Source organism: Nerophis lumbriciformis, linkage group LG17 (genome assembly GCF_033978685.3).
Source record: "Nerophis lumbriciformis linkage group LG17, RoL_Nlum_v2.1, whole genome shotgun sequence".
Lineage (NCBI taxonomy): Eukaryota > Metazoa > Chordata > Actinopteri > Syngnathiformes > Syngnathidae > Nerophis > Nerophis lumbriciformis.
In genome coordinates, this window is record NC_084564.2 from 32,519,056 (window position 1) to 32,540,519 (window position 21,464).

General features: G+C 40.7%; 1 protein-coding gene across 4 annotated transcripts in view; it reads left to right on the forward strand.

Annotated features, from left to right (window-relative positions):
- Positions 1 to 21,464, forward strand: part of LOC133614823 (rho guanine nucleotide exchange factor 26-like) — an 89,764-nt gene that overhangs the window by 55,335 nt on the left and 12,965 nt on the right. For all 4 annotated transcript variants that reach the window (XM_061973098.1, XM_061973096.2, XM_061973099.1 and 1 more), the window contains 3 exons: positions 5,398 to 5,487; positions 5,588 to 5,746; positions 16,550 to 16,755. In XM_061973098.1, the coding sequence (XP_061829082.1) occupies positions 5,398 to 5,487; positions 5,588 to 5,746; positions 16,550 to 16,755 (455 nt within the window). The remainder of the gene's footprint in view (positions 1 to 5,397; positions 5,488 to 5,587; positions 5,747 to 16,549; positions 16,756 to 21,464) is intronic.

Genomic DNA, 21,464 nt, shown 5'->3' on the forward strand with positions numbered 1-21,464 from the left:
GACAGTGGTTTTCTGAAGTGTTCCTGAGCCCATGTGGCGATATCCTTTACACACTGATGTCACTTTTTGATGCAGTACCGCCTGAAGGATCCAAGGTCACGGGTTTAGACGCTTACGCTCAGTGATTTCTCCAGATTCTCTGAACCTTTTGATGATATTACGGAGCGCAGATGGTGAAATCCCTAAATTCCTTGCAATAGCTGGTTGAGAAATGTTGTCCTTAAACAATTTGCTCAGGCATTTGTTGACAAAGTGGTGACCCTCGCCCCATCGACGAAGCGTCGGAGGTAATGTGATTCACTCGTGCCTCACAGCGGATCGGAACAGAAGAAATAAGCCCCTGACTGGAAATAGATCGAAGATCAACAATTTTACTATTACTTCTACTCTCAGGAGACACTGAACTAAACCCTGGACCAGTAACCACCCGGTTAATGTTGTCTCGTCTGGCGAAGCCTAGCAATGTTGTTGCTAACGACGGCAATGAAGCTAGCTTAGCTGTGGGACCTCGTTGGAGCTATGCTAAGAACATTAGCTCTCCACCTACGCCAGCTCTCATATGCTCATCACCACCCGAGCTCACCGGCGTTCCTGCGGTCGGTGGCACGACTGAGGACTTCACCCCGATCATCGGTGCGGTCGGCGAGACGGAGGAAGGCGAAATGGCTTTTGACAACACTCCAGCCGCCATTAAAGTCGGCAGTGCAGAGGTCCTTCCAACCTCTCCCCAAACCCTGAGGGTCATCACCGCGTCACCTGGACCCCCCGCGGCCTACACAAGATTCAGGGGATTCTTTGTATATCCCTGGTCATTGTTCTCAACCTCACCGAAACCCGCGAAAACCACGTCCACCCCTACTTGGGCCCCCCCTTGTCAACTCCACCCCTCCCCCATCACCTGGCCGACAAAAAATGGGCCTCTCTCCCCCTCCCCCAAGTCTCTCCACACAAACAGTGAATTGGACTGCAATACAACTTCAATAACAACCAATATCCCTCAATCTTCTGGACAATACCTCTCCCCAGCGGACTCTGTTGTTTTTTTTGGTTCCAGTGGACTACACATCATCCACCTTAATGTGAACAGCCTCTCTGGAACTAAACTCGACCAAATCAGAGAAATGTTCCACAACAATAAGGTAAAAATCCTGTGTTTCTCTGAAACTAAATTAGATCAAAGTGTTTCTGACTCAGAGATAGTGAAACTTCTCGGTTATCAGAAAGGACAGGAATAAACATGGTGGTGGTGTTTGTATGTATATTCACCAGGATATACAATACATAACTCGCACTGATCTTAACCACAATGCCCTTGAATCTATGTGGGCAGAAATCAAATTTAAAAACATCTGTATACAGACCCCCTAATCAGAGTGATTTCTATGGTGCTCTCGAGGAGTGCTTAGCTGGGGTAGACAACATGGAGAAAATTATAACTGGAGATCTGAACACAGATATTCAATGCAGAGATGCACCTGTCTTCAAATCTTACAGCAAGCTTGTAATCTGCACGGTCTCTCCTAGCTAATAACACTACCCACAAGGGTGTGTGATTCCACCCAATCAACCATAGATCTCATTCTCATATCAGACTGCCGTAACATAAAAAATTGTGGGGTCATGATCTGTGGTCTTAGCGACCACTATCTAACCTTCTGCAACCTTGGGATCGCTTCAAAACAGCGTTCCTCGCGATACTAAATGATATGGCTCCCATGAGAACAATCAGGATCAAAGCCCGCTCTGAACCATGGATGAATCCAGACCTATTAGCTGCCATAAAAGACAGAGACAGAAAATACTCCGAATACCAAAAGTGCAAAACCGAAGTAGACAAACAACCCCAAAATAACCTCAAATCACTCCTTACAACACTCAAAAAGCAATGCAATAAATTAAGAAATAAGGCAAACAACCTGACTAAATCCTTAAAAAAAAATTGCATTAATGACAAAATAGAGGAAAACAAAAATAAGCCACGTGAGCTCTGGAAAATTCTCAACAACCAGCTTCCTGGATGCAGCCAGAAACTTAAAACCAGACTCACAACATCAAGGAGGGCGACTCCCTCATTATAAACAAAATGGAGGTAGCAAGCAGACTTAACACCTTTTTCACCAGCATAGCCACATCTCTCGTCAGCAAGCTGTCCCACCACTCTGGTCGCTTTGGTGTAGAACACATTAAAGCCTACTACAGAAAGCTAGGAGTATTCGACAACGTTTTCAAATTAGAAATGGTCTCAGCTGACGAGGTGCTTAAAAAATTGAGCGTACTCCGCCTAAACAAGGCCACCGGCCTTGACAATATCCCCTCCAGATTCCTCAGGGACTCTGCCACCACCATTGCCCCGATCATCACACACATAATAAATCTCTCAATTAAACAAGGCCAAGTACCAAAAGATTTTAAGATAGCAAGAGTAACTCCCCTTTTTAAAAAAGGAAGAAAATTAGAACCTGGTAAATACTGACCTGTTTCTATTCTCAGTTCCATTTCGAAAGTAGTGGAAAAATAGTTTATGAACAGGTCGATAGATACCTTGCTACTAAAAAACTAATGTACAAATTCCAATACGGCTTCAGAACTAACCACTCCACTGACACATGCCTTCTCTATCTGACCGACCACATCAAACATGAGGTGGACGTGGGCAAATACTGCGGCATGGTCATGCTGGACCTTCAGAAGACCTTTGACACCGTTAACCACGCTATACTGTTGGATAAGCTCAGAGCAATCGGATTTGATAAAACCTCATCGAGCTGGATGTAATCTTACTTGGAGGGGAGGAAACAGGTGGTAGAGGTGAACGGTACTGTGTCCCCCCCCTCTCAGTAAGCTGTGGAGTCCCCCAAGGCAGTAAATTAGGGCCTTTACTGTTCCTAATATACGTTAATGACATGTCATCAGCATGCGACTGTGAATTGTTCCTGTTTGCGGATGACTCGGTCCTGCTGGTATCCGGCAAAGACAAGTCACAGGTGGAAAAAATCCTCAGTGCTGAACTCTGTAGTATTTGCACTTGGCTCGCTGACAATAAACTATCCATACACTTAGGTAAAACGGAATCCATCCTATTTAGGTCCAAAATCAATTAAGAATGTTACCATTTAGTGGTCAATTGTACGGAATATGTACTGTACTGTGCAATCTACTAATAAAAGTTTCAATCAATTAATCAATCAATCAAACCCACCTGTTCCCAATTAGCCTGTTCACTTGTGGGATGTTCCAAATAAGTCTTTAATGAGCATTCCTCAACTTTGTCACTCTTTTTTTGCCACTTGTGCCAGCTTTTTTTAAACATGTTGCAGGCATCAAATTCCAAATGAGCTAATATTTGCAAAAAATAACAAAGTTTCTCAGTGTGAACATGATATATTTTGTCTTTGCAGTCTATTCAATTGAAAATAAGTTGAAAAGGATTTGCAAATCATTGTATTCTCTTTTTATTTACCATTTACACAAGGTGACAACTTCACTGCTTTTGGGCTTTATATATATATATATATATATATATATATATATATATATATATATATATATATATATATATATATATATATATATATAATATGCATATGAAGTATACATTAGCAGGTTAAAGGCTTTAAATAAAAATACAAACATGTTCAATACATATAGATTCCTTTTTTCTTCTTAAAGACAAGAATATGTTTGTGTATTTGATATGACCTTACCCTGATTCCAAGAATTTCCAGAATTCTCGGTTTTGCAAAGCCCTATTTTCACCCGTTTTCGTAGCGATTCAACCCACTTCAACCGTTCCACCGTCAAAACATTCCTTTTAATCAGGACAAAAAAATCTAAGTTGTTTTTTGAACTGGAAAAAATTCCCGGTTTTCCTGAAATTCCGTAATACCATTTCTGAATTAAAAAACTGTTATTTCTTCAACATTTCTTGCCGGTTTTAAACAATTCCAACACCAACCAATTCAGCTCATTCAGGACATTCATGCTCCTAATCATTTTCAAAACAATTCCCGCTTTTCCAAAAATTCCCAAATTTCCAGGAAGTTCCCATTGAAATCACTGGGACATTTTTCAACTGATTCAAACCCTTCCACCTTCAACACATCCTGGAAATTCAAACTTCCCTTTTTTCAAGTTCAAAAAAATTCCAGGAATTTCCCGAATTCCCGGTTTTCTAAACCCTATTTTCTGGCGATTCAATCCACTTCAACCGTTCCACCGTCAAAACATTCCTTTTAATCAGGACAAAAACATCAAAGTTGTTTTTTGAACTGGAAAAATTCCCGGTTTTCCCGAAATTCCGTAATACCATTTCTCAATTAAAAAACGGTTACTACGTCAACATTTCTTGCCCGATTTAAAGAATTCCAACACCAACCAATTCAGCTCATTCAGAACATTCATGCTCCTAATCATTTTCAAAACAATACCCGCTGTACCCAAATTTCCAGGAAGTTCCCATTGAAATCAATGGGACATTTTTCAACCTATTCAAACCATTCTCTCATTAACACATTGCACTCATCCTGGACATTCAAACTAACACTTTCCCGAGTTCCAAACCAAATTCCGGTTTTCCTGGAAATTCAAACTCTTCAACATTCAAACTAATCTTACATTCATACAACATTCTGTCAGCATTTCACTTCAACTTCAACATTGGAACATTCACACGCAATTCCTTCAGGAATTGCCTCATCCAGTTGTGTCTTAATATTGTTATACATACTTAAAATGCATTTTTATTTTGCAATTGCCAAAAGTATTTGGCCACCTGCCTTGACTCACATATAAACTTAAAGTGCCATCCCATTCCTAACCCATAGGCTTCAATATGACCCTTTGCAACTATTAAAGCTTCAACTCTTCTGGGAAGGCTGTTCACAAGGTTGCGGAATGTCTTTATAGGAATTTTCCACCGTTCTTCGAAAAGCGCATTGGTGAGGTCACACACTGATGTTGGTGGAGAAGGCCTGGCTCTCAGTCTCCGTTGTAATTCATCCCAAAGGTGTTCTATCGGGTTCAGGTCAGGACTCTGTGCAGGCCAGTCAAGTTCATCCACACCAGACTCTGTCATTCATGTCTTTATGGACCTTGCTTTGTGCACTGGTGCACAGTCATGTTGGAAGAGGAAGGGGCCCACTCCAAACTGTTCCCACAAGGTTGGGAGCAAGGAATTGTCCAAAAGTTTTTGGTATCCTGGAGCATTCAAAGTTCCTTTCACTGGAACTTAGGGGCCAAGCCCAACTTCTGAAAAACAACACCATTAGGACACTTGATTCTGATTATTTGGATGGGTGGCCAAATATTTTTGGCAATATAGTGTATCTACTTGGATTTAATATACAGTTAGTTGACCTGCAAAGTACTACTTTTTTATATGTGTATTTGTCTGTGCAGGTGGTAAGGAAATGTAATGAGGGGGCGCGTACCATGGAGAGAACCGAGATGATGTATACCATCAACTCCCAGCTGGACTTTAAGATCAAGGTAGCGTAAGAACTCGTTTTTTTGTACAACAAAAAGTAATTTAAGGCAACATTGGTGCCAGTTTGTTCTATAATAATGAAAACATGTCTCTCCTCTACAGCCTTTCCCTCTGGTCTCCTCCTCCAGGTGGATGGTCAAGAGAGGAGAGCTGACAGCGCTTGTGGAGGACAACGGCATCTTCCTCAAGCGGACAGCGCGGCAACAAGTCTACTTCTTTCTCTTCAACGACGTCCTCATCGTCACTCGGAAGAAGAGGCATGTGCAGCGTTGTGTGTGTGTGTGTGTGTGTGTGTGTGTGTGTGTATAAGTGTATAAGTATACATATATACATGTGCGTGTATGTATATATATATATATATATATATATATATATATAAGGTTTGTTTATAAATGCCTGAAGTGTGAAATTGTATGTACCTGACAAGTTTGGGCTACCTTCCCTCTGCAGCCGCCAACAGAGGTGTCACGTGATGTTGTTGTGACGTCATCTGTGTCGAGTTATGAGTTGTACTATCTCAACTGAGGTAGTGGGATGGCGGTGTCCTCCGGCATGGGTGACATCACAACAACATCACGTGACACCTCTGATGAAGTCTGCAGAGGGAAATTAGCCAGGGTACAAACAATTTTACTTTTCATGCTTTTATAGACGAACCTTGTTTATATACAGTGGTGGTCAAAAGTGTACGTACACTTGTAAAGAACATAATGTCATGGCTGTCTTGAGTTTCCAATAATTTCTACAACACTTATTTTGTTGTGATAGAGTGATTGGAGCACATACTTGTTGGTCACAAAAACATTCATGAAGTTTGCTTCTTTTATGAATTTATTATGGGTCTACTGAAAATGTGAGCAAATCTGCTGGGTCAAAAGTATACATGCAGCAATGTTAATATTTGCTTACATGTCCCTTGGCAAGTTTCACTGCAATAAGGCGCTTTTGGTAGCCATCCACAAGCTTCTGCTTGAATTTTTGACCACAAAATTGGTGCAGTTCAGCTAAATGTGTTGCTTTTCTGACATGGACTTGTTTCTTCAGCATTGTCCACACGTTTAAGTCAGGACTTTGGAAAGGCCATTCTAAAACCTTCATTCTAGCCTGATTTAGACTAGAATGTAAATCAGGCTAGAATGAAGGTTTTAGAATGGCCTTCCCAAAGTATGTGCTCCAATCTCTCTATCACAAAAAAATAAGAGTTGTAGAAATGATTGGAAACTCAAGACAGCCATGACTCAGTGGCCTAGTGGGTAGAGTGTCCGCCCTGAGATCGGTAGGTCGTGAGTTCAAACCCTGGCCGAGTCATACCAAAGACTATAAAAATGGGACCCGTTACCTCCCTGCTTGGCACTCAGCATCAAGGGTTGGAATTGGGGGTTGAATCACCAAAAATGATTCCCGGGCGCGGCACCGCTGCTGCCCACTGCTCCCCTCACCTCCCAGGGGGTGAACAAGGGGATGGGTTAAATGCAGAGGACAAATTTCACCACACCTAGTGTGTGTGTGTGACAATCATTGATACTTTAACTTTAACTTTAACATGATGTTCTTTACAAGTGTATGTACACTTTTGATCGCAACTGTAAATGTATGATCAGTAGGCCAAATTAACTTTTTCACTACACACAATATAATATCATAATGCAGAGCAGAACAATTCCCCACTAAAAGCTGCAGGTGTTGAAACCTGGCACTTTACCATCAAGTGTTTTTCTGTAAGTTGTCACCTGGCCTCTTTTGTGTCGACTCATCAAAACTAGGTAGCATCACAGAGGGAAAACTTAAGGTAGCATCACGAGGGAAAACTTAAGGTAGCATCAGGGAGGAAAAACTTAAGGTAGCATCAGGGAGGGAAAACTTAAGGTAGCATCAGGGAGGGAAAACTTAAGATAACATCACGGAGGGAAAACGTTGTCAAAAAGATGTCTTTCATTTGCAGGTGTAACGTGTGTGTGTGCTACAAAATCCTTTCCTGCCCTTCTTGCTCTCCCACTCTCTGGAAGGGATTGTACCCCTGCTTTGCACACTCACAATTCTTCAGAATCCCAAAGGTGGGGGGAAAATTAAACATTCCATATGATGTTTTTTTCTGGGTCTAGAATCTGGAAAGGCAGACTGCTTCAGCGTGTGCTGGTCAGCTTGGGTTTTGGGAAAAGCACTTCTGGGAAATGGGAGTGTGAATGAGAGAAGCTGTTATAATATTGCTTTATTCTGCAGTGTCACGCTGGTCTGCCTAGTGCAGCCATCAAAAGGCAAAACGAGGCCACATAGGTCATTCGCGAGGTCACAAACTTCTTCATACTTGCATTCTGGGGATACATGCAATCATATTTTGGGCTCTTCAGCAACATCTGTTCTCAATGATCAAGTATTGGCCTATCATCAGGGAAGGGTGAAAAGGGAAACCACACCTTTTAACTGCCTTATCTTCAATGTTATTGCCAGCTTTCTGGGCCAGGTCACAATACCGTCTGTAGAAAGTACCCTATGCATTTTGAACAATATCTGGCTTCAAAAGGTAAGATGCAATTTCTAACCAATCTTCTTCAAACTTTTAGGAATTATTGTTGAAGCTGCTATATGTCACTGACCTAATAATCCTTTGCAATACAATCATTTAACAACAACGGCTAGCATATGTTACCATTAGCAAGGCTTGAATTTAACCACGGCCCTAAAAAAATTTACCAACATTTGCGGCAACAACTTGCCGTGATCGCCCTTGACTTTGTACTTGTTAATGGACGAGGCATATATAATTGTCCACGGCAAAATGGTAATTTGCGATAAAATTCCAGGTCGTTAGTCACACCATCTACTTTAAATATTACAGATACCCCGTCATTCCCTCTATCAAAAGGGACAAATAGAGTTAAAGGCATCATGAAATGACAAAAAGCTGACAAGTTTATATTAATAATGAATAAAAAAAAACTGTATATGTATGCTTGCATGCTTTGGAGCCCCTGCCTGGAAACAAAATAGTGTTTGCCTTGGTGCCCTTCTAACTTGCCTTGGTGCTCTAAAATGTGAGCCCTCCTTTAAAGCAACACTTGCCTTGACCTTAAAAAGTAAAAATTCAAGGCCTGCATTAGTGGTTTAAAAGAAGATAAATAACAAACAATGTGTACATTTCTCACAATTTAAATGAATGCAGAGTGTCTTTAGGGCCGGATAAGGTAATATTTTTCACTAGATAGTGATAGTGTTTACTCACATGTCTCCTCTGTCTCAGCAATGCAATCATCGGTCCATATAGTTGTGTCTATATGTATGTTAATATTTGCTTACATGTCCCTCGGCAAGTTTCACTGCAATAAGGCGCTTTTGGTAGCCATCCACAAGCTCCTGCTTTGAATTTTTGACCACTCCTCTTGACTAAATTGCTGCAGTTCAGCTAAATGTGTTGGTTTTCTGACATGGACTTGTTTCTTCAGCATTGTCCACACCTTTAAGTCAGGACTTTGGGAAGGCCATTCTACAGCCTTCATTCTAGCCTGATTTAGCCATTCCTTTACCACTTTTGATGTGTGTTTGTTTCAGGACAAGCTAAAATCATCAGCCCAGAGGTTGGGTCTTGGGCGCACTTGGGTGTGACCCAAACACACCTCAAAAGTGGTAAAGGAATGGCTAAATCAGGCTAGAATGAAGGTTTTAGAATGGCCTTCCCAAAGTCCTGACTTAAACGCAGTGTTGGGTTAGTTACTGAAAACCAGTAACTAGTTACAGTTACTAGTTACTTTATTTCAAAAGTAACTCAGTTACTAACTCAGTTACTTAAACCAAAAAGTAATGCGTTACTGTGAAAAGTAACTATTTAGTTACGTATATATATATTTAAAAAAAATTTTAAGGCCCCATTTAATGCCCTTTTAGCCTTCATTTTAGTACTGTTATTGCACTGGAGAATAATACAATCTGTTGATCAACTTGACATGCATTTGCATCACTGAACTCTGCTAAGCAATGTGGTCTACATACAACACACAAAGACAAAGATATGTTTTAAAGGGCCAATTTGTTTCAGACCAGAACAAATTGACAAAACTATTTTAAATAGCTGCAACTTAACATACATAAGTAACAAACAGCATAATAACAACATAGCTGTAAAACAAGAAAGGCACACACTACATACATAAAGCCTAACCAGGTGTTTTCTCAAGGAATTCTGAAATAAAATCATGTCTGAAGCCCAGAACACTCTACACATTTCCCCACTTAGTTTAGAGAAAAGGAAATATTAGCCTGGCCCACTAGTATCCCTCTTTAGGTTTGTGAACTTTATAGTCTAAACATTTAGAGTGATGTGATAATCAAACACTCTAAAAGTTTAAAATGAAAGAGTATATAAGAGAATTGACAGAGTGTGTGTACCTTCAGTGTGCAGTGCCTCATTAAAATCCAGCCGCTGTTGGAGGTGGAGGTGAAGTGTGTGTCTCTTTACTAGCTTCGTCGTAGCATGTTGTTTTTGTCGCTGTTTCAGCATATTTGAAACTTACATTCAGCTAAAATGTTCTTTTCTTTGTGGTCGATAAAAGAAACGTACTGAAAATATCTCCATTTTAAGAAACTCGGCTTCGGGGTTCGCCATGACGTCTTGATAGTAGACACAGACACGCCCCCTCCCACACACACACACTCACACACACACACACACAGACAGCGCGCGGCGCGCCTCTTTTTTGTCGCCTCTTCAGCAGCGCTGCAACACTCTTGATCTTCTCAGTTTCTAGCCGATACTACATAAAAAATAACGCAAAATAACGCAGTAACGCATCATGTAGTAACGGTAACGGAGTTACTGAATATAAAAAATAACGCGTTAGATTACTAGTTACCGCCGATAGTAACGGCGTTACAGTAACGCGTTACTTTGTAACGCGTTAGTCCCAACACTGCTTAAACGTGTGGACAATGCTGAAGAAACAAGTCCATGTCAGAAAAGCAACACATTTAGCTGAACTGCATCAATGTTGTGGTCAAAAATTCAAGCAGAAGCTTGTGGATGGCTACCAAAAGTGCCTTATTGCAGTGAAACTTGCCAAGGGACATGTACGCAAATATTAACATTGCTGTATGTATACTTTTGACCCAGCAGATTTGCTCACATTTTCAGTAGACCCATAATAAATTCATAAAAGAAGCACACTTCATGAATGTTTTTTGTGACCAACAAGTATCTGCTCCAATCACTCTATCACCAAAAAATAAGAGTTGTAGAAATGATTGGAAACTCAAGACACGATGTTCTTCACAAGGTTTGACCAGGACTGGAGGTTCTATACAGATCCATATCCGTGACATTCAGCAGCTTTAATTGATAAACATGTCTTAGGTCGCTAAGGCCAGGGGTCAAATTGCTAAGTACTCTGTCTTCAGAGTAAACATTTTCAACAATTTTCTTATAAGACCAAATGTTTGTAGATGATGATTGATGATCAGTTTTTGTGTGTGGACATGATCTCAAAACAGAGGCGCTGGAGGCCAAAACTGGAGCAAAAGAGTTTGATTAACTTAACAGACGTGGCCTGTCAACATCTTCCTGGATCCACAGCAGGAATGATGTCTTGTAAAGCAGACCCTGGGTCAGATTTGGCTGTCACGCAGTAGGTAATGATGTCTTGGAAAGCAGACCCTGGGTCAGTTTTGGCTGTCACGCAGCAGGGAACATTAGAGCGTGGATTGTTCTGGAACACTTACGTAACATTGAGTTTCCCCAGCTGCTGCTTTTGTCTCTCCCACTTTTTAATGAATGTTTTTTCAAGCATTCATTATTGTTTTGGTTTTCTCTGCTTTCCACCACTCCTCATGCATGTCCTATCCCTGTGGGGTTACTTCGTTAGTCCATTACTGTCCCAACACTGTGCCCTAGGTATTCTTTCATTACACCATATTGTGAACACCTCAGCACAATTTTGATTTAACACGCCTCTGCATTTCCACCACTAACCGCCTATCCTCTGATCCTATCTTAGTCCCATGTGTATAGGAGAAGATGTTTTTAGCAGGGCTGTGTTGTATCTTAATAGTGCTGCATTGTAACTATAACCGTGTGACGTACAAAACGGGCATGATTTGATGTGAGATACCTGCAGGAGGCTTTCATGATGCATCAAGGGATTAACACTGCCTGCTTTCAGTTTCAGTTTAAGTGGAACATACATACGATACAATGTAATGCATCACATATTTCCACTTGTTTCATTACAGCACACCCGAAAAGGAGTAGGAAGAAGCACAGCTTATTTAATCCTACCCCTTTTCATATCATAGCAGTTTTATCACATTTCTTTGTTCTATGTTTGCAACAGAACAGTTAATAAATTAATAATAAATAAATCAATATACCTCAAGTAAGAAAACAAATATTAAATACATAAATAATCATTCTTTTTTTTTTTAAAGTTCAATATATTTATGATAATTGTTCTTTTTTGTACTTTGTACTCAGTGAAAACTTGTAGTTTACCCCGCCTTTCGCCCGAATGTAGCTGAGATAGGCTCCAGCGCCCCCCGCGACCCCGAAGGGAATAAGCGGTAGAAAATGGATGGATATATATATATATATATATATATATATATATATATTTTTTAATTTTATTTATATATATATATATATATATATATATATATATATATATATATATATATATAGTGACTTACTCGATTGACAGTTGTTCACCTGATCCAGCTGGCCGGGGATGTTTTTTTCCTATTAATTTAGGGCAAGCAATCCATTTATGTCGAAATAGCTTTGCTCCAATTTCCATATGTATAGTGTCAAAGACACTTTCACTGCACTCTCTCTGCCTCTGTGTGCTCAAAGGTCTAATCCTTTCTTCGTGCTGGCTTCTATAAGCAGCAGCTCCTCTTCATTTATTTATTTTTTATTTAGCCAGGTAAAAATCCCATTGAGATCAAAGATCTCTTTTCCAAGGGAGACCTGGCCAAGAGGGCAGCAGCAAGGTTACATTAAAAACAGTAAACAACACATAAAACATCACATTTACAACATTAAAACTTGCTCACATGACACATGTGCATGCAGACAAGGTAGACTGCAATCCTTTCACAGAAGCTTTAAACTCATTCAATGTAACAAGGGTTTGAAGTTTAATATTCGATTGTAGGTTATTGCTGAAAACCTAAATGCTTTCTTGCCCAGATCAGTTCTTACTTTGGGGACGACAAATTGCAGAACATTCATTGAACGAAGATTGTGACTTCCTTGTTTCTTTGTTAAAAGACAAGACAGATCGGTCGGGCTTTGGAAGTCAGAAGAAAAAAAAAAAAAGGCGTAAATTTGAATGGTTTTGTAGATGAAAATATACCAATGATTGAGGTGTCGCACACATAAATATGTCCAGTTAACCATTGAACTCTTCAGTTTATTATTCAGCTTCAAAAATAGAAGCTTGTGAATCCTCATTTGTCCAAAAATAGTTGCCTTTTTTGTCTGCTACCAAGTCTGCCATGAAATGGAAATAAATGCGCTGAAGAAATCATGTAAATTTATTAAAATGATCAAATTAGGGTAAATATTGAGCATTTACATATTGTGAAGGTGTCTGTTACTACGGTGATTCCCAGTAGTCACATCTTTCAAGTGTTTATTATCATCTTGTTCTTGACTCTCATGATTGTGAACAACAGGCAAACATCTAAATAAAAAGTGCAGTTCGCCTTTAACTGTTAATGTTTCTGTTAGGGTTGTACGGTATAGCGGTACTAGTATAGTAGCGTGGTACTAATGAATCAAAAACGGTACTATACTCTGTTTGAAAAGTACCGAATCCTGGGCATGACGGCGCGTCGTCATGTCATGACATTGCTTGTTTTACGAGCAGAGGAGCATGTTCGGCAGCGCACAATCCCAGAGTACTTACAAGCAGACACAGTGTGTAGACAGAAAAGGGAGATTGGACGCATTTTGGTGTAAAAAGTAAAGATAAAGGTGAAGTTATAACACTGAAACAGTGCTTTAATACATGGCTAGCTCGCTAGCGGCTAACGTCCATCCGCAGTGTTTTAGCTACTTCTAAATCACTAATCCTCGTTTCCATGGTGACAAATAAAGTACGTTTCTTACAAGTACCATTATCACTGCAGGACGAGGAATAGCTAAACATGCTTCACTACACACCGTAGGAGGATACAATAGCTCACCGGCATCACAATGTATCAAACAATTCACTGTAATGATACCAAGTACAAGAGCGTATCTAGTCGATACTACTATGATTACATTGATATTTTTTCCTTTTTTTAAAATATCATATGTTTATAAACTACTATATAACTACTCGGTACCGGATCGACACCTAGATTTGTGGTATCATCCAAAACTAATGTAAAGTATCAAAGTAGAGAAGAATAAGTGATTATTACATTTTAACAGAAGTGTAGATAGAACATGTTAAAAGAGAAAGTAAGCAGATATAAACAGTAAAAGAACAAGTAGATTAATAATCAATTTTCTACCACTTGTCCTTAATAATGTGTACAAAATAATAGGTAGATAAATGACACAATAGATAGATAGATAGATAGTACTTTATATGTTACTGCATACGTCAGCAGACTAATTAGGAGTCTTTGTTTGTTTACTTACTACTAAAAGACAAGTTGTCTAGTATGTTCACTATTTTATTTAATTAAGGACAAACTTGCACTAATAAACATATGTTTAATGTACCATAAGATTTTTTGTGAAAATAAAGACAATAATTACATTTTTTTTGTGGTCCCCTTTATTTAGAAAAGTATCAAAAGGTATTGAAAAAGTATCGCAATACATTTTGGGACCAGTCCCAAAATATTGGTATGGTTACAACACTAGTTTCTGTTGTTTCTTTGTTCTGCATCCCCTCACCTGTGATCAACCTCAGTTGTCCCACTGAAGTAATCATTTCAATCTTTTCCACCACTTTTACTCACCCAGTCATGCATAACACTCACCACACAACCATGCAGGTTCCCCTCCCATTCCCCTTTGCACCATGCCAATGGTATTCCAGATATTTTACCTGAAGGGCTATCAGTCATGAAAAGTCACAAATTCCGCGAGACTTCTCACTCCCATGTACGTTTTTGACAGTAACTTTGATGAAAAAATACTGTAAGTTTATTGGACATGAGCAAGACATGCTTTTCTATCGCTTGTCATTTATCATGGCACAACATTAAAATTGATAAATCATGGGGGACAATAGTGTGTCTGTCCTCAACTGCTGGACTAGCCTGGAATCCTAGGGCTCAGTGCTAGTGTTACTTTTCAGACTAATCACTCTTATACAGTGGTGGTCAAAAGTGTACATACACTTGTAAAGAACATCATGTCATGGCTGTCTTGAGTTTCCAATCATTTCTACAACTCTTATTTTTTTGTGATAGAGTGATTGGAGCACTTACTTGTTGGTCACAAAAACATTCATGAAGTTTGCCTCTTTTATGAATTTATTATGGGTCTACTGAAAATGTGAGCAAATCCGCTGGGTCAAAAGTATACATACATCAATGTTAATATTTGCTTACATGTCCCTTGGCAAGTTTCACCTCAATAAGGCACTTTTGGTAGCCATCCACAAGCTTCTGCTTGAATTTTTGACCACAAAATTGGTGCAGTTCAGCTAAATGTGTTGCTTTTCTGACATGGACTTGTTCTTCAGCATTGTCTACACGTTTAAGTCAGGACTTTAGGAAAGCCATTCTAAAACCTTCATTCTAGCCTGATTTAGTCATTCCTTTATCACTTTTGAGGTGTGTTTGGGGTCATTGTCCTGTTGGAACACCCAACTGCGCCCAAGACCCAACCTCTGGGCTGATGATTTTAGCTTGTCCTGAAGAATTGGGAGCTAATCCTCCTTTTAAAGCACCAGTTCCATTGGCAGCAAAACAGGCCCAGAGCATAATACTAACACCACCATGCTTGACGGTAGGGTTGGTGTTCCTGGGATTAAAGGCCTCACCTTTTCTCCTCCAAACATATTGCTGGGTATTGTGGTCAAACAGCTCCATTTTTGTTTCATCTGACATCACATGGACAAAGATAAGACCTTCTGGAGGAAAGTTCTGTGGTCAGATGAAACAAAAAGGGAGCTGTTTGACCACAATACCCAAATACTCTATCACAAAAAAATAAGAGTTGTAGAAATGATTGGAAACTCAAGACAGCCATGACATGATGTTCTTTACAAGTGTATGTAAACTTTTGATCGTGACTGTATATGTTGCAAAAAAGGTTTAAGGATGGTGTTATCACGTTACAATCCACAGTATGTTAATCTGCTTCGTCTCCCTCCCCAAACTATTATTGTTCTCCTCTTGCGAGAAGTGCTAATTGTTTGGCGTCCCAAACCTTCACTTGATCTATGAACAATGGGTCGGGTTCAACAGGTGGTTAAAGCCGTTTGAGACCTTTCAGACCGTGACCGGATTCCTCCGACGGGTCGGGTGGTGACCTCCTCACAGTTCATGGTGCAAAACAGAAGCTCGGTGCATGACACGCTCCTGTTTGTTTTGGAGATACCTTTCCCTTCCACCGGCGTGTGTGTGCGTGCAGCACGTCCACCCTGATGGACACGCTGGCTCATATGAAGCTGCTTCCCCTCCAGCTTGGCCAAGCGTTCCAGTCTGGAGTTGATAAAACACCCGGGCGCAACTCAAGCTCCTGTTCTTCAGCGCTACGTAAACATACACCCACACTTTGCATGAAGAGGTTCTACAAATTGGCTCCAGATGTTTCCTACCGGCCGTGAAGGCTTGTAGACAAATGGTCGTACTCGGGTGCCAGTACGGTCAGGAAATAGAGGCACACACTAAATAATTTATTTTAATGTGACACATAATTTAGCTACTGATTTATAAGCCCATGTTGGTTAATGTTATTAACCTTATAGTCCTTGGCCTCTGAGGAGATGAAGAAACCTGAGCTTAAACTCATTTAAAGTTTGATGTTTTGGTGGAAGCAGCTGGAATTTTTTTTCCCCTACTTTCGTACTCAGAAATATGAGCGATTAAGTCTGAAATAAAGTGTTGTCTTCTTCTTGTCCCAGCGAGGACAGCTACTCTGTGATCGACTACGCCTTGAGGGACCAGATCTGGGTGGGCCCCTGCCAGCCAGAAGAGCTCAATCTGTCTCCAGTCCGCAGCACCGCCAGCATGCTGAGCTCACGGCAAGCTGGCGCCAACCATCTCTTCCGACTACGTTTCCTCAGCAACCACTCTGGTGAGAAGGTGCCCATGATCTTGGGGACAGAAGTAATGTGAGTACCTCTTTTGTGTCATACATGCATGTTGTGTGGTCACTTCCACAAGTGAGCACACACCTCAGATGTCCACGACGATTCTAGTGAAGTTGTCACGTTGTGTAAATGGTAAATAAAAAGAGAATAGAATGATTTGCAAATCCTTTTCAACTTATATTCAATTGAATAGACTGCAAAGAAAAGATATTTCATGTTCACACTGAGAAACTTAATTTGTATTTTGCAAATAATCATGAAGTTAGAATTGAATGGCAGCAACACATTGCAAAAAAGGCATTTTTACCAGTGTGTTACATGGCCTTTCCTTTTAACAACACTCAGTAAAGGTTTGGGAACTGAGGAGACACATTTTTGAAGTGGAATTATTTTCCATTCTTGCTTGATGTACAGCTTAAGTTGTTCAACAGTCTCCCTTCTGATATGTTAGCCTTCATATGTTCAATGGGAGACAGGTCTGGACTACTGGGAGGCCAGTCTAGTACCCCCACTCTTTTACTATGAAGCCACGCTGTTGTAACACGTGGCTTGGCATTGTCTTGCTGAAATAAGCAGGGGCGTCCATGATAACGTTGCTTGGATGGCAACATATGTTGCTCCAAAAGCTGTATGTACCTTTCAGCATTAATGGTGCCTTCACAGATGTGTAAGTTACCCATACCTTGGGCACTAATACACCCCCATACCATCACAGATGCTGCCTTTTACACTTTGCGCCTAGAACAATCCGGATGGTTCTTTTCCTCTTTGGTCTTTTCACGACGTCCACAGTTTCCAAAAACAATTTGAAATGTGGACTTGTCAGACTACAGAACACTTTTCCACTTTGCATCAGTCTATCTTAGATGAAGCCGGCGGCATTTCTGGGTGTTGTTGATAAATGGCTTTCGCTTAACATAGGAGAATTTTCACTTGCACTTACAGATGCAGCAACAAACTGTAGTTACTGAAGTGTTCCTGAGCCCATGTGGTGATATCCTTTACACACTGTAATATTATGGCTTAGGTGCAGTGATTTCTCCAGATTCTCTGAACCTTTTGATGATATTACAGAGCGTAGATGGTGAAATCCCTAAATTCCTTGCAATAGCTGGTGGAGAAATGTTGTTCTATCAAATTAAAGTGTAAATGAAAAACACTTAACATTCAACTTCCGGTTCCGGTTCGCCGTGAGTGACTGCTCGCTTTTGCAAAAAAGCTAAGTATCGTTCTATCTGTGTGCTTTTAATTGTTTTGCAGCTTTCTTTACTACTTCCCAAACATATTTAGTAGTCCTATTTAACTTGCATATCACCCGATCTCTGTCTCAACACCCCTCCCTCAGCTAGCTTGCTGCTAAGCTAACGAAGCTAGTGCGGAGAAAGGCGGTGCCGGTCGTCGGTCGGAAGGAATCTATTCCCGCACACCGCGGCCACTTCCCGGAAGACACTCGGTGACAGAAAATACCATGAGGTATATGGCTTCCTGCACGTCGTGCACCTTACTCATGGATAGGCTGGCTCTGCTAGAGGGCCGTGCCCGCCAGTTAGAGCAGAGTAATCTCGTAACTTTAAATGTTGCGGACACATCTGCTAGCGTTAGCTGTAGCGAGCTAAGTAGCCCAGTTTATAGTAGTCCTAAGCGACCTATAAGCTACGGTGTACCGGTTGAGACGCATAATAGATTTAGCCCTTTAGCTAGTCCTACACCCCAGTCTCCCGGGCACCACACCTTAGTCATAGGGGACTCCATCGCTCGAAACATAAAGCTTAGCAAACCAGCCACAATTAAGTGTATTCCCGGGGCCAGAGCACCTGACATTGAAGCTAATCTTAGGGAGCTAACTCGCAACAGGCCTAGTAAACACGTACGACAGGCTAATCACACCACTAGTTATGCGAATATAGTTGTACACATTGGCTCTAATGACACTAGGATGAGACAGTCGGAGATTACAAAGAGAAACATAGCCAGGACTTGTGATCTCGCTAGAAAGATGTCTAAGCATTGAGTAATTGTCTCTAGCCCCCTGCCTGCGAAATGCAATGATGAGAGATATAGCAGATTAATCTCGCTTAACAAGTAGCTGGCCAACTTCTGTAGACAACAGGGACTAGCGTTTATTGATAATTGGCCCTCTTTCTGGGGCAAACCAGGCATGCTGATGAGAGACGGCCTTCACCCTAACCAGGAAGGCGCCATCATCCTGGCTAGGAACATAGACTACTGTTTGAGTTACACTTGACTAACTACACTAGAGCAGGCAATTACAGAGTCTGCTAGTCCGGGTGAGGAGTCAGTTAAGCTAGAACTAGCCAGCGCCAGGCTGGATAATCCCTGCACACATAGTAATTCTCGTAGAATAATACACAACTCACGTAATGTTTTTTCTGTTGTGACTGTGTCAGAGGTAGACATGCATTCTACTGAGGTGGCAGCACCAAGCAAACAATCTGAAAATTCCCGTCATATCAATTCCTAGATATGATTGAAACTATTTAAAGTGCACTACGCATAATAAACGCAATATTATTAATATTGCTACTACGGATAATTTCAACAAAAACTTGTGAAAACAGCCCAATACCTATAATATGGGCTTTTTAAACATAAGATCATTGTCTCCCAAAACGTTATTAGTTAATGAGGTCATTAGAGAGAACAATCTTAACGTCATTGGTCTTAGCGAAACCTGGCTCAAACTAGACGATATTTTTGCGCTAAATGAGGCATCTCCTCCTACTATACGAATGCACATATTTCCCGTCCCCTTAAAAGGGGCGGGGGGGTCGCACTAATATACAATGAAAACTTTAACCTTACCCCTAATCTAAATAATAAATATAAATTGTTTGAGGTGCATACTATGAGGTCTGTCACACCGCTGCCTCTCGACCTGGCTGTTATCTACCGCTCCCCAGGGCCCTATTCAGACTTTATCAGTGAATTCTCAGAGTTTGTTGCTGATCTAGTGACGCACGCCGACAATATAATCATAATAGGGGACTTTAATATCCATATAAATACCCCATCGGACCCTCAGTGCGTGGCGCTCCAGACTATAATTGATAGCTGTGGTCTTACACAAATAATAAATGAACCCATGCATCGCAACGGTAATACGATAGATCTAGTGCTTGTCAGGGGTGTCACCACCTCCAAAGTAATGTCCGATCATTACCTTATAAAATTTGAAGTTCTGACTCATTGTCAACAAGCTAATAATAATAATAACTGCTATAGCAGCCGCAACATTAATGCTGCCACAACGATGACTCTTGCTGACCTACTGCCTTCGGTAATGGCACCATTCCCAAATTATGTTGGCTCTATTGATAACCTCACTAACAACTTTGACGACACCCTGCGCGAAACCATTGATAGTATAGCACCGCTAAAGCAAAAAAGGGCCCCTAAAAGGCGTACCCCATGGTTTACAGAAGAAACTAGAGCTCATAAATTATCATCTAGAAAGCTGGAATGCAAATGGCACGCGACTAAACTTGAGGTTTTCCATCAATCATGGAGTGATAGTTTAATAACTAAAGCTAAATATTACTCAAATCTCATCCGCCTCAACAAAAACGATCCTAAATTTTTGTTTAGTACAGTAGCATCGCTAACCCAACAAGGGACTCCTCCTAGTAGCTCCACCCACTCGGCAGATGACTTTATGAATTTCTTTAATAAGAAAATTTAACTCATTAGAAAGGAGATTAAAGACAACACATCTAAGCTACAACTGGGTTCTATTAACACAGATACAACTGTATATACGACGGATACTGCCCTCCAAAATAGTCTCTCTCTTTTTGATGAAATAACATTAGAGGAATTATTACGGCGTGTAAGTGGGATAAAACAAACAACATGTTTACTTGATCCACTTCCTGGGAAACATTTTGTATTATTAGGTCCATCAGTGCTAAATATTATAAACTTATCACTTTCCTCCGGCACTGTTCCCCTAGCATTCAAAAAAGCGGTTATTCAACCTCTGCTCAAAAGACCTAACCTCGATCCTGACCTCATGGTAAACTACCGACCAGTGTCCCACCTTCCGTTTAATTCGAAAATCCTCGAAAAAAATTGTTGCACAGCAGCTAAATAAACACTTAGTGTCTAACAATCTCTGTGAACCTTTTCAATCCGGTTTCAGGTCAAATCACTCTACGGAGACAGCCCTCGCAAAAATGACTAATGATCTATTGCTAACGATGGATTCTGATGCGTCATCTATGTTGCTGCTTCTTGATCTTAGCGCCCCTTTCGATACCGTCGATCATAATATTTTATTAGAGCGTATCAAAACACGTATTGGTATGTCAGACTTAGCCTTGTCTTGGTTTAACTCTTATCTTACTGACAGGATGCAGTGCGTCTCCCATAACAATGTGACATCGGACTATGTTAAGGTAACGTGCGGAGTTCCTCAGGGTTCGGTTCTTGGCCCTGCACTCTTTAGTATTTACATGCTGCCGCGAGGCGACATCATACGCAAATACGGTGTTAGCTTTCATTGTTATGCTGATGACACCCAACTCTACATGCCCCTAAAGCTGACCAACACGCCTGATTGTAGTCAGCTGGAGGCGTGTCTGAATGAAATTAAACAATGGATGTCCGCTAATTTTTTGAAAACGGAAATGCTGATTATCGGTTCTGCTAGTCACCGACATTTATTTAAAAATACCACCTTAACATTTGACAACCAAACAATTACACAAGGC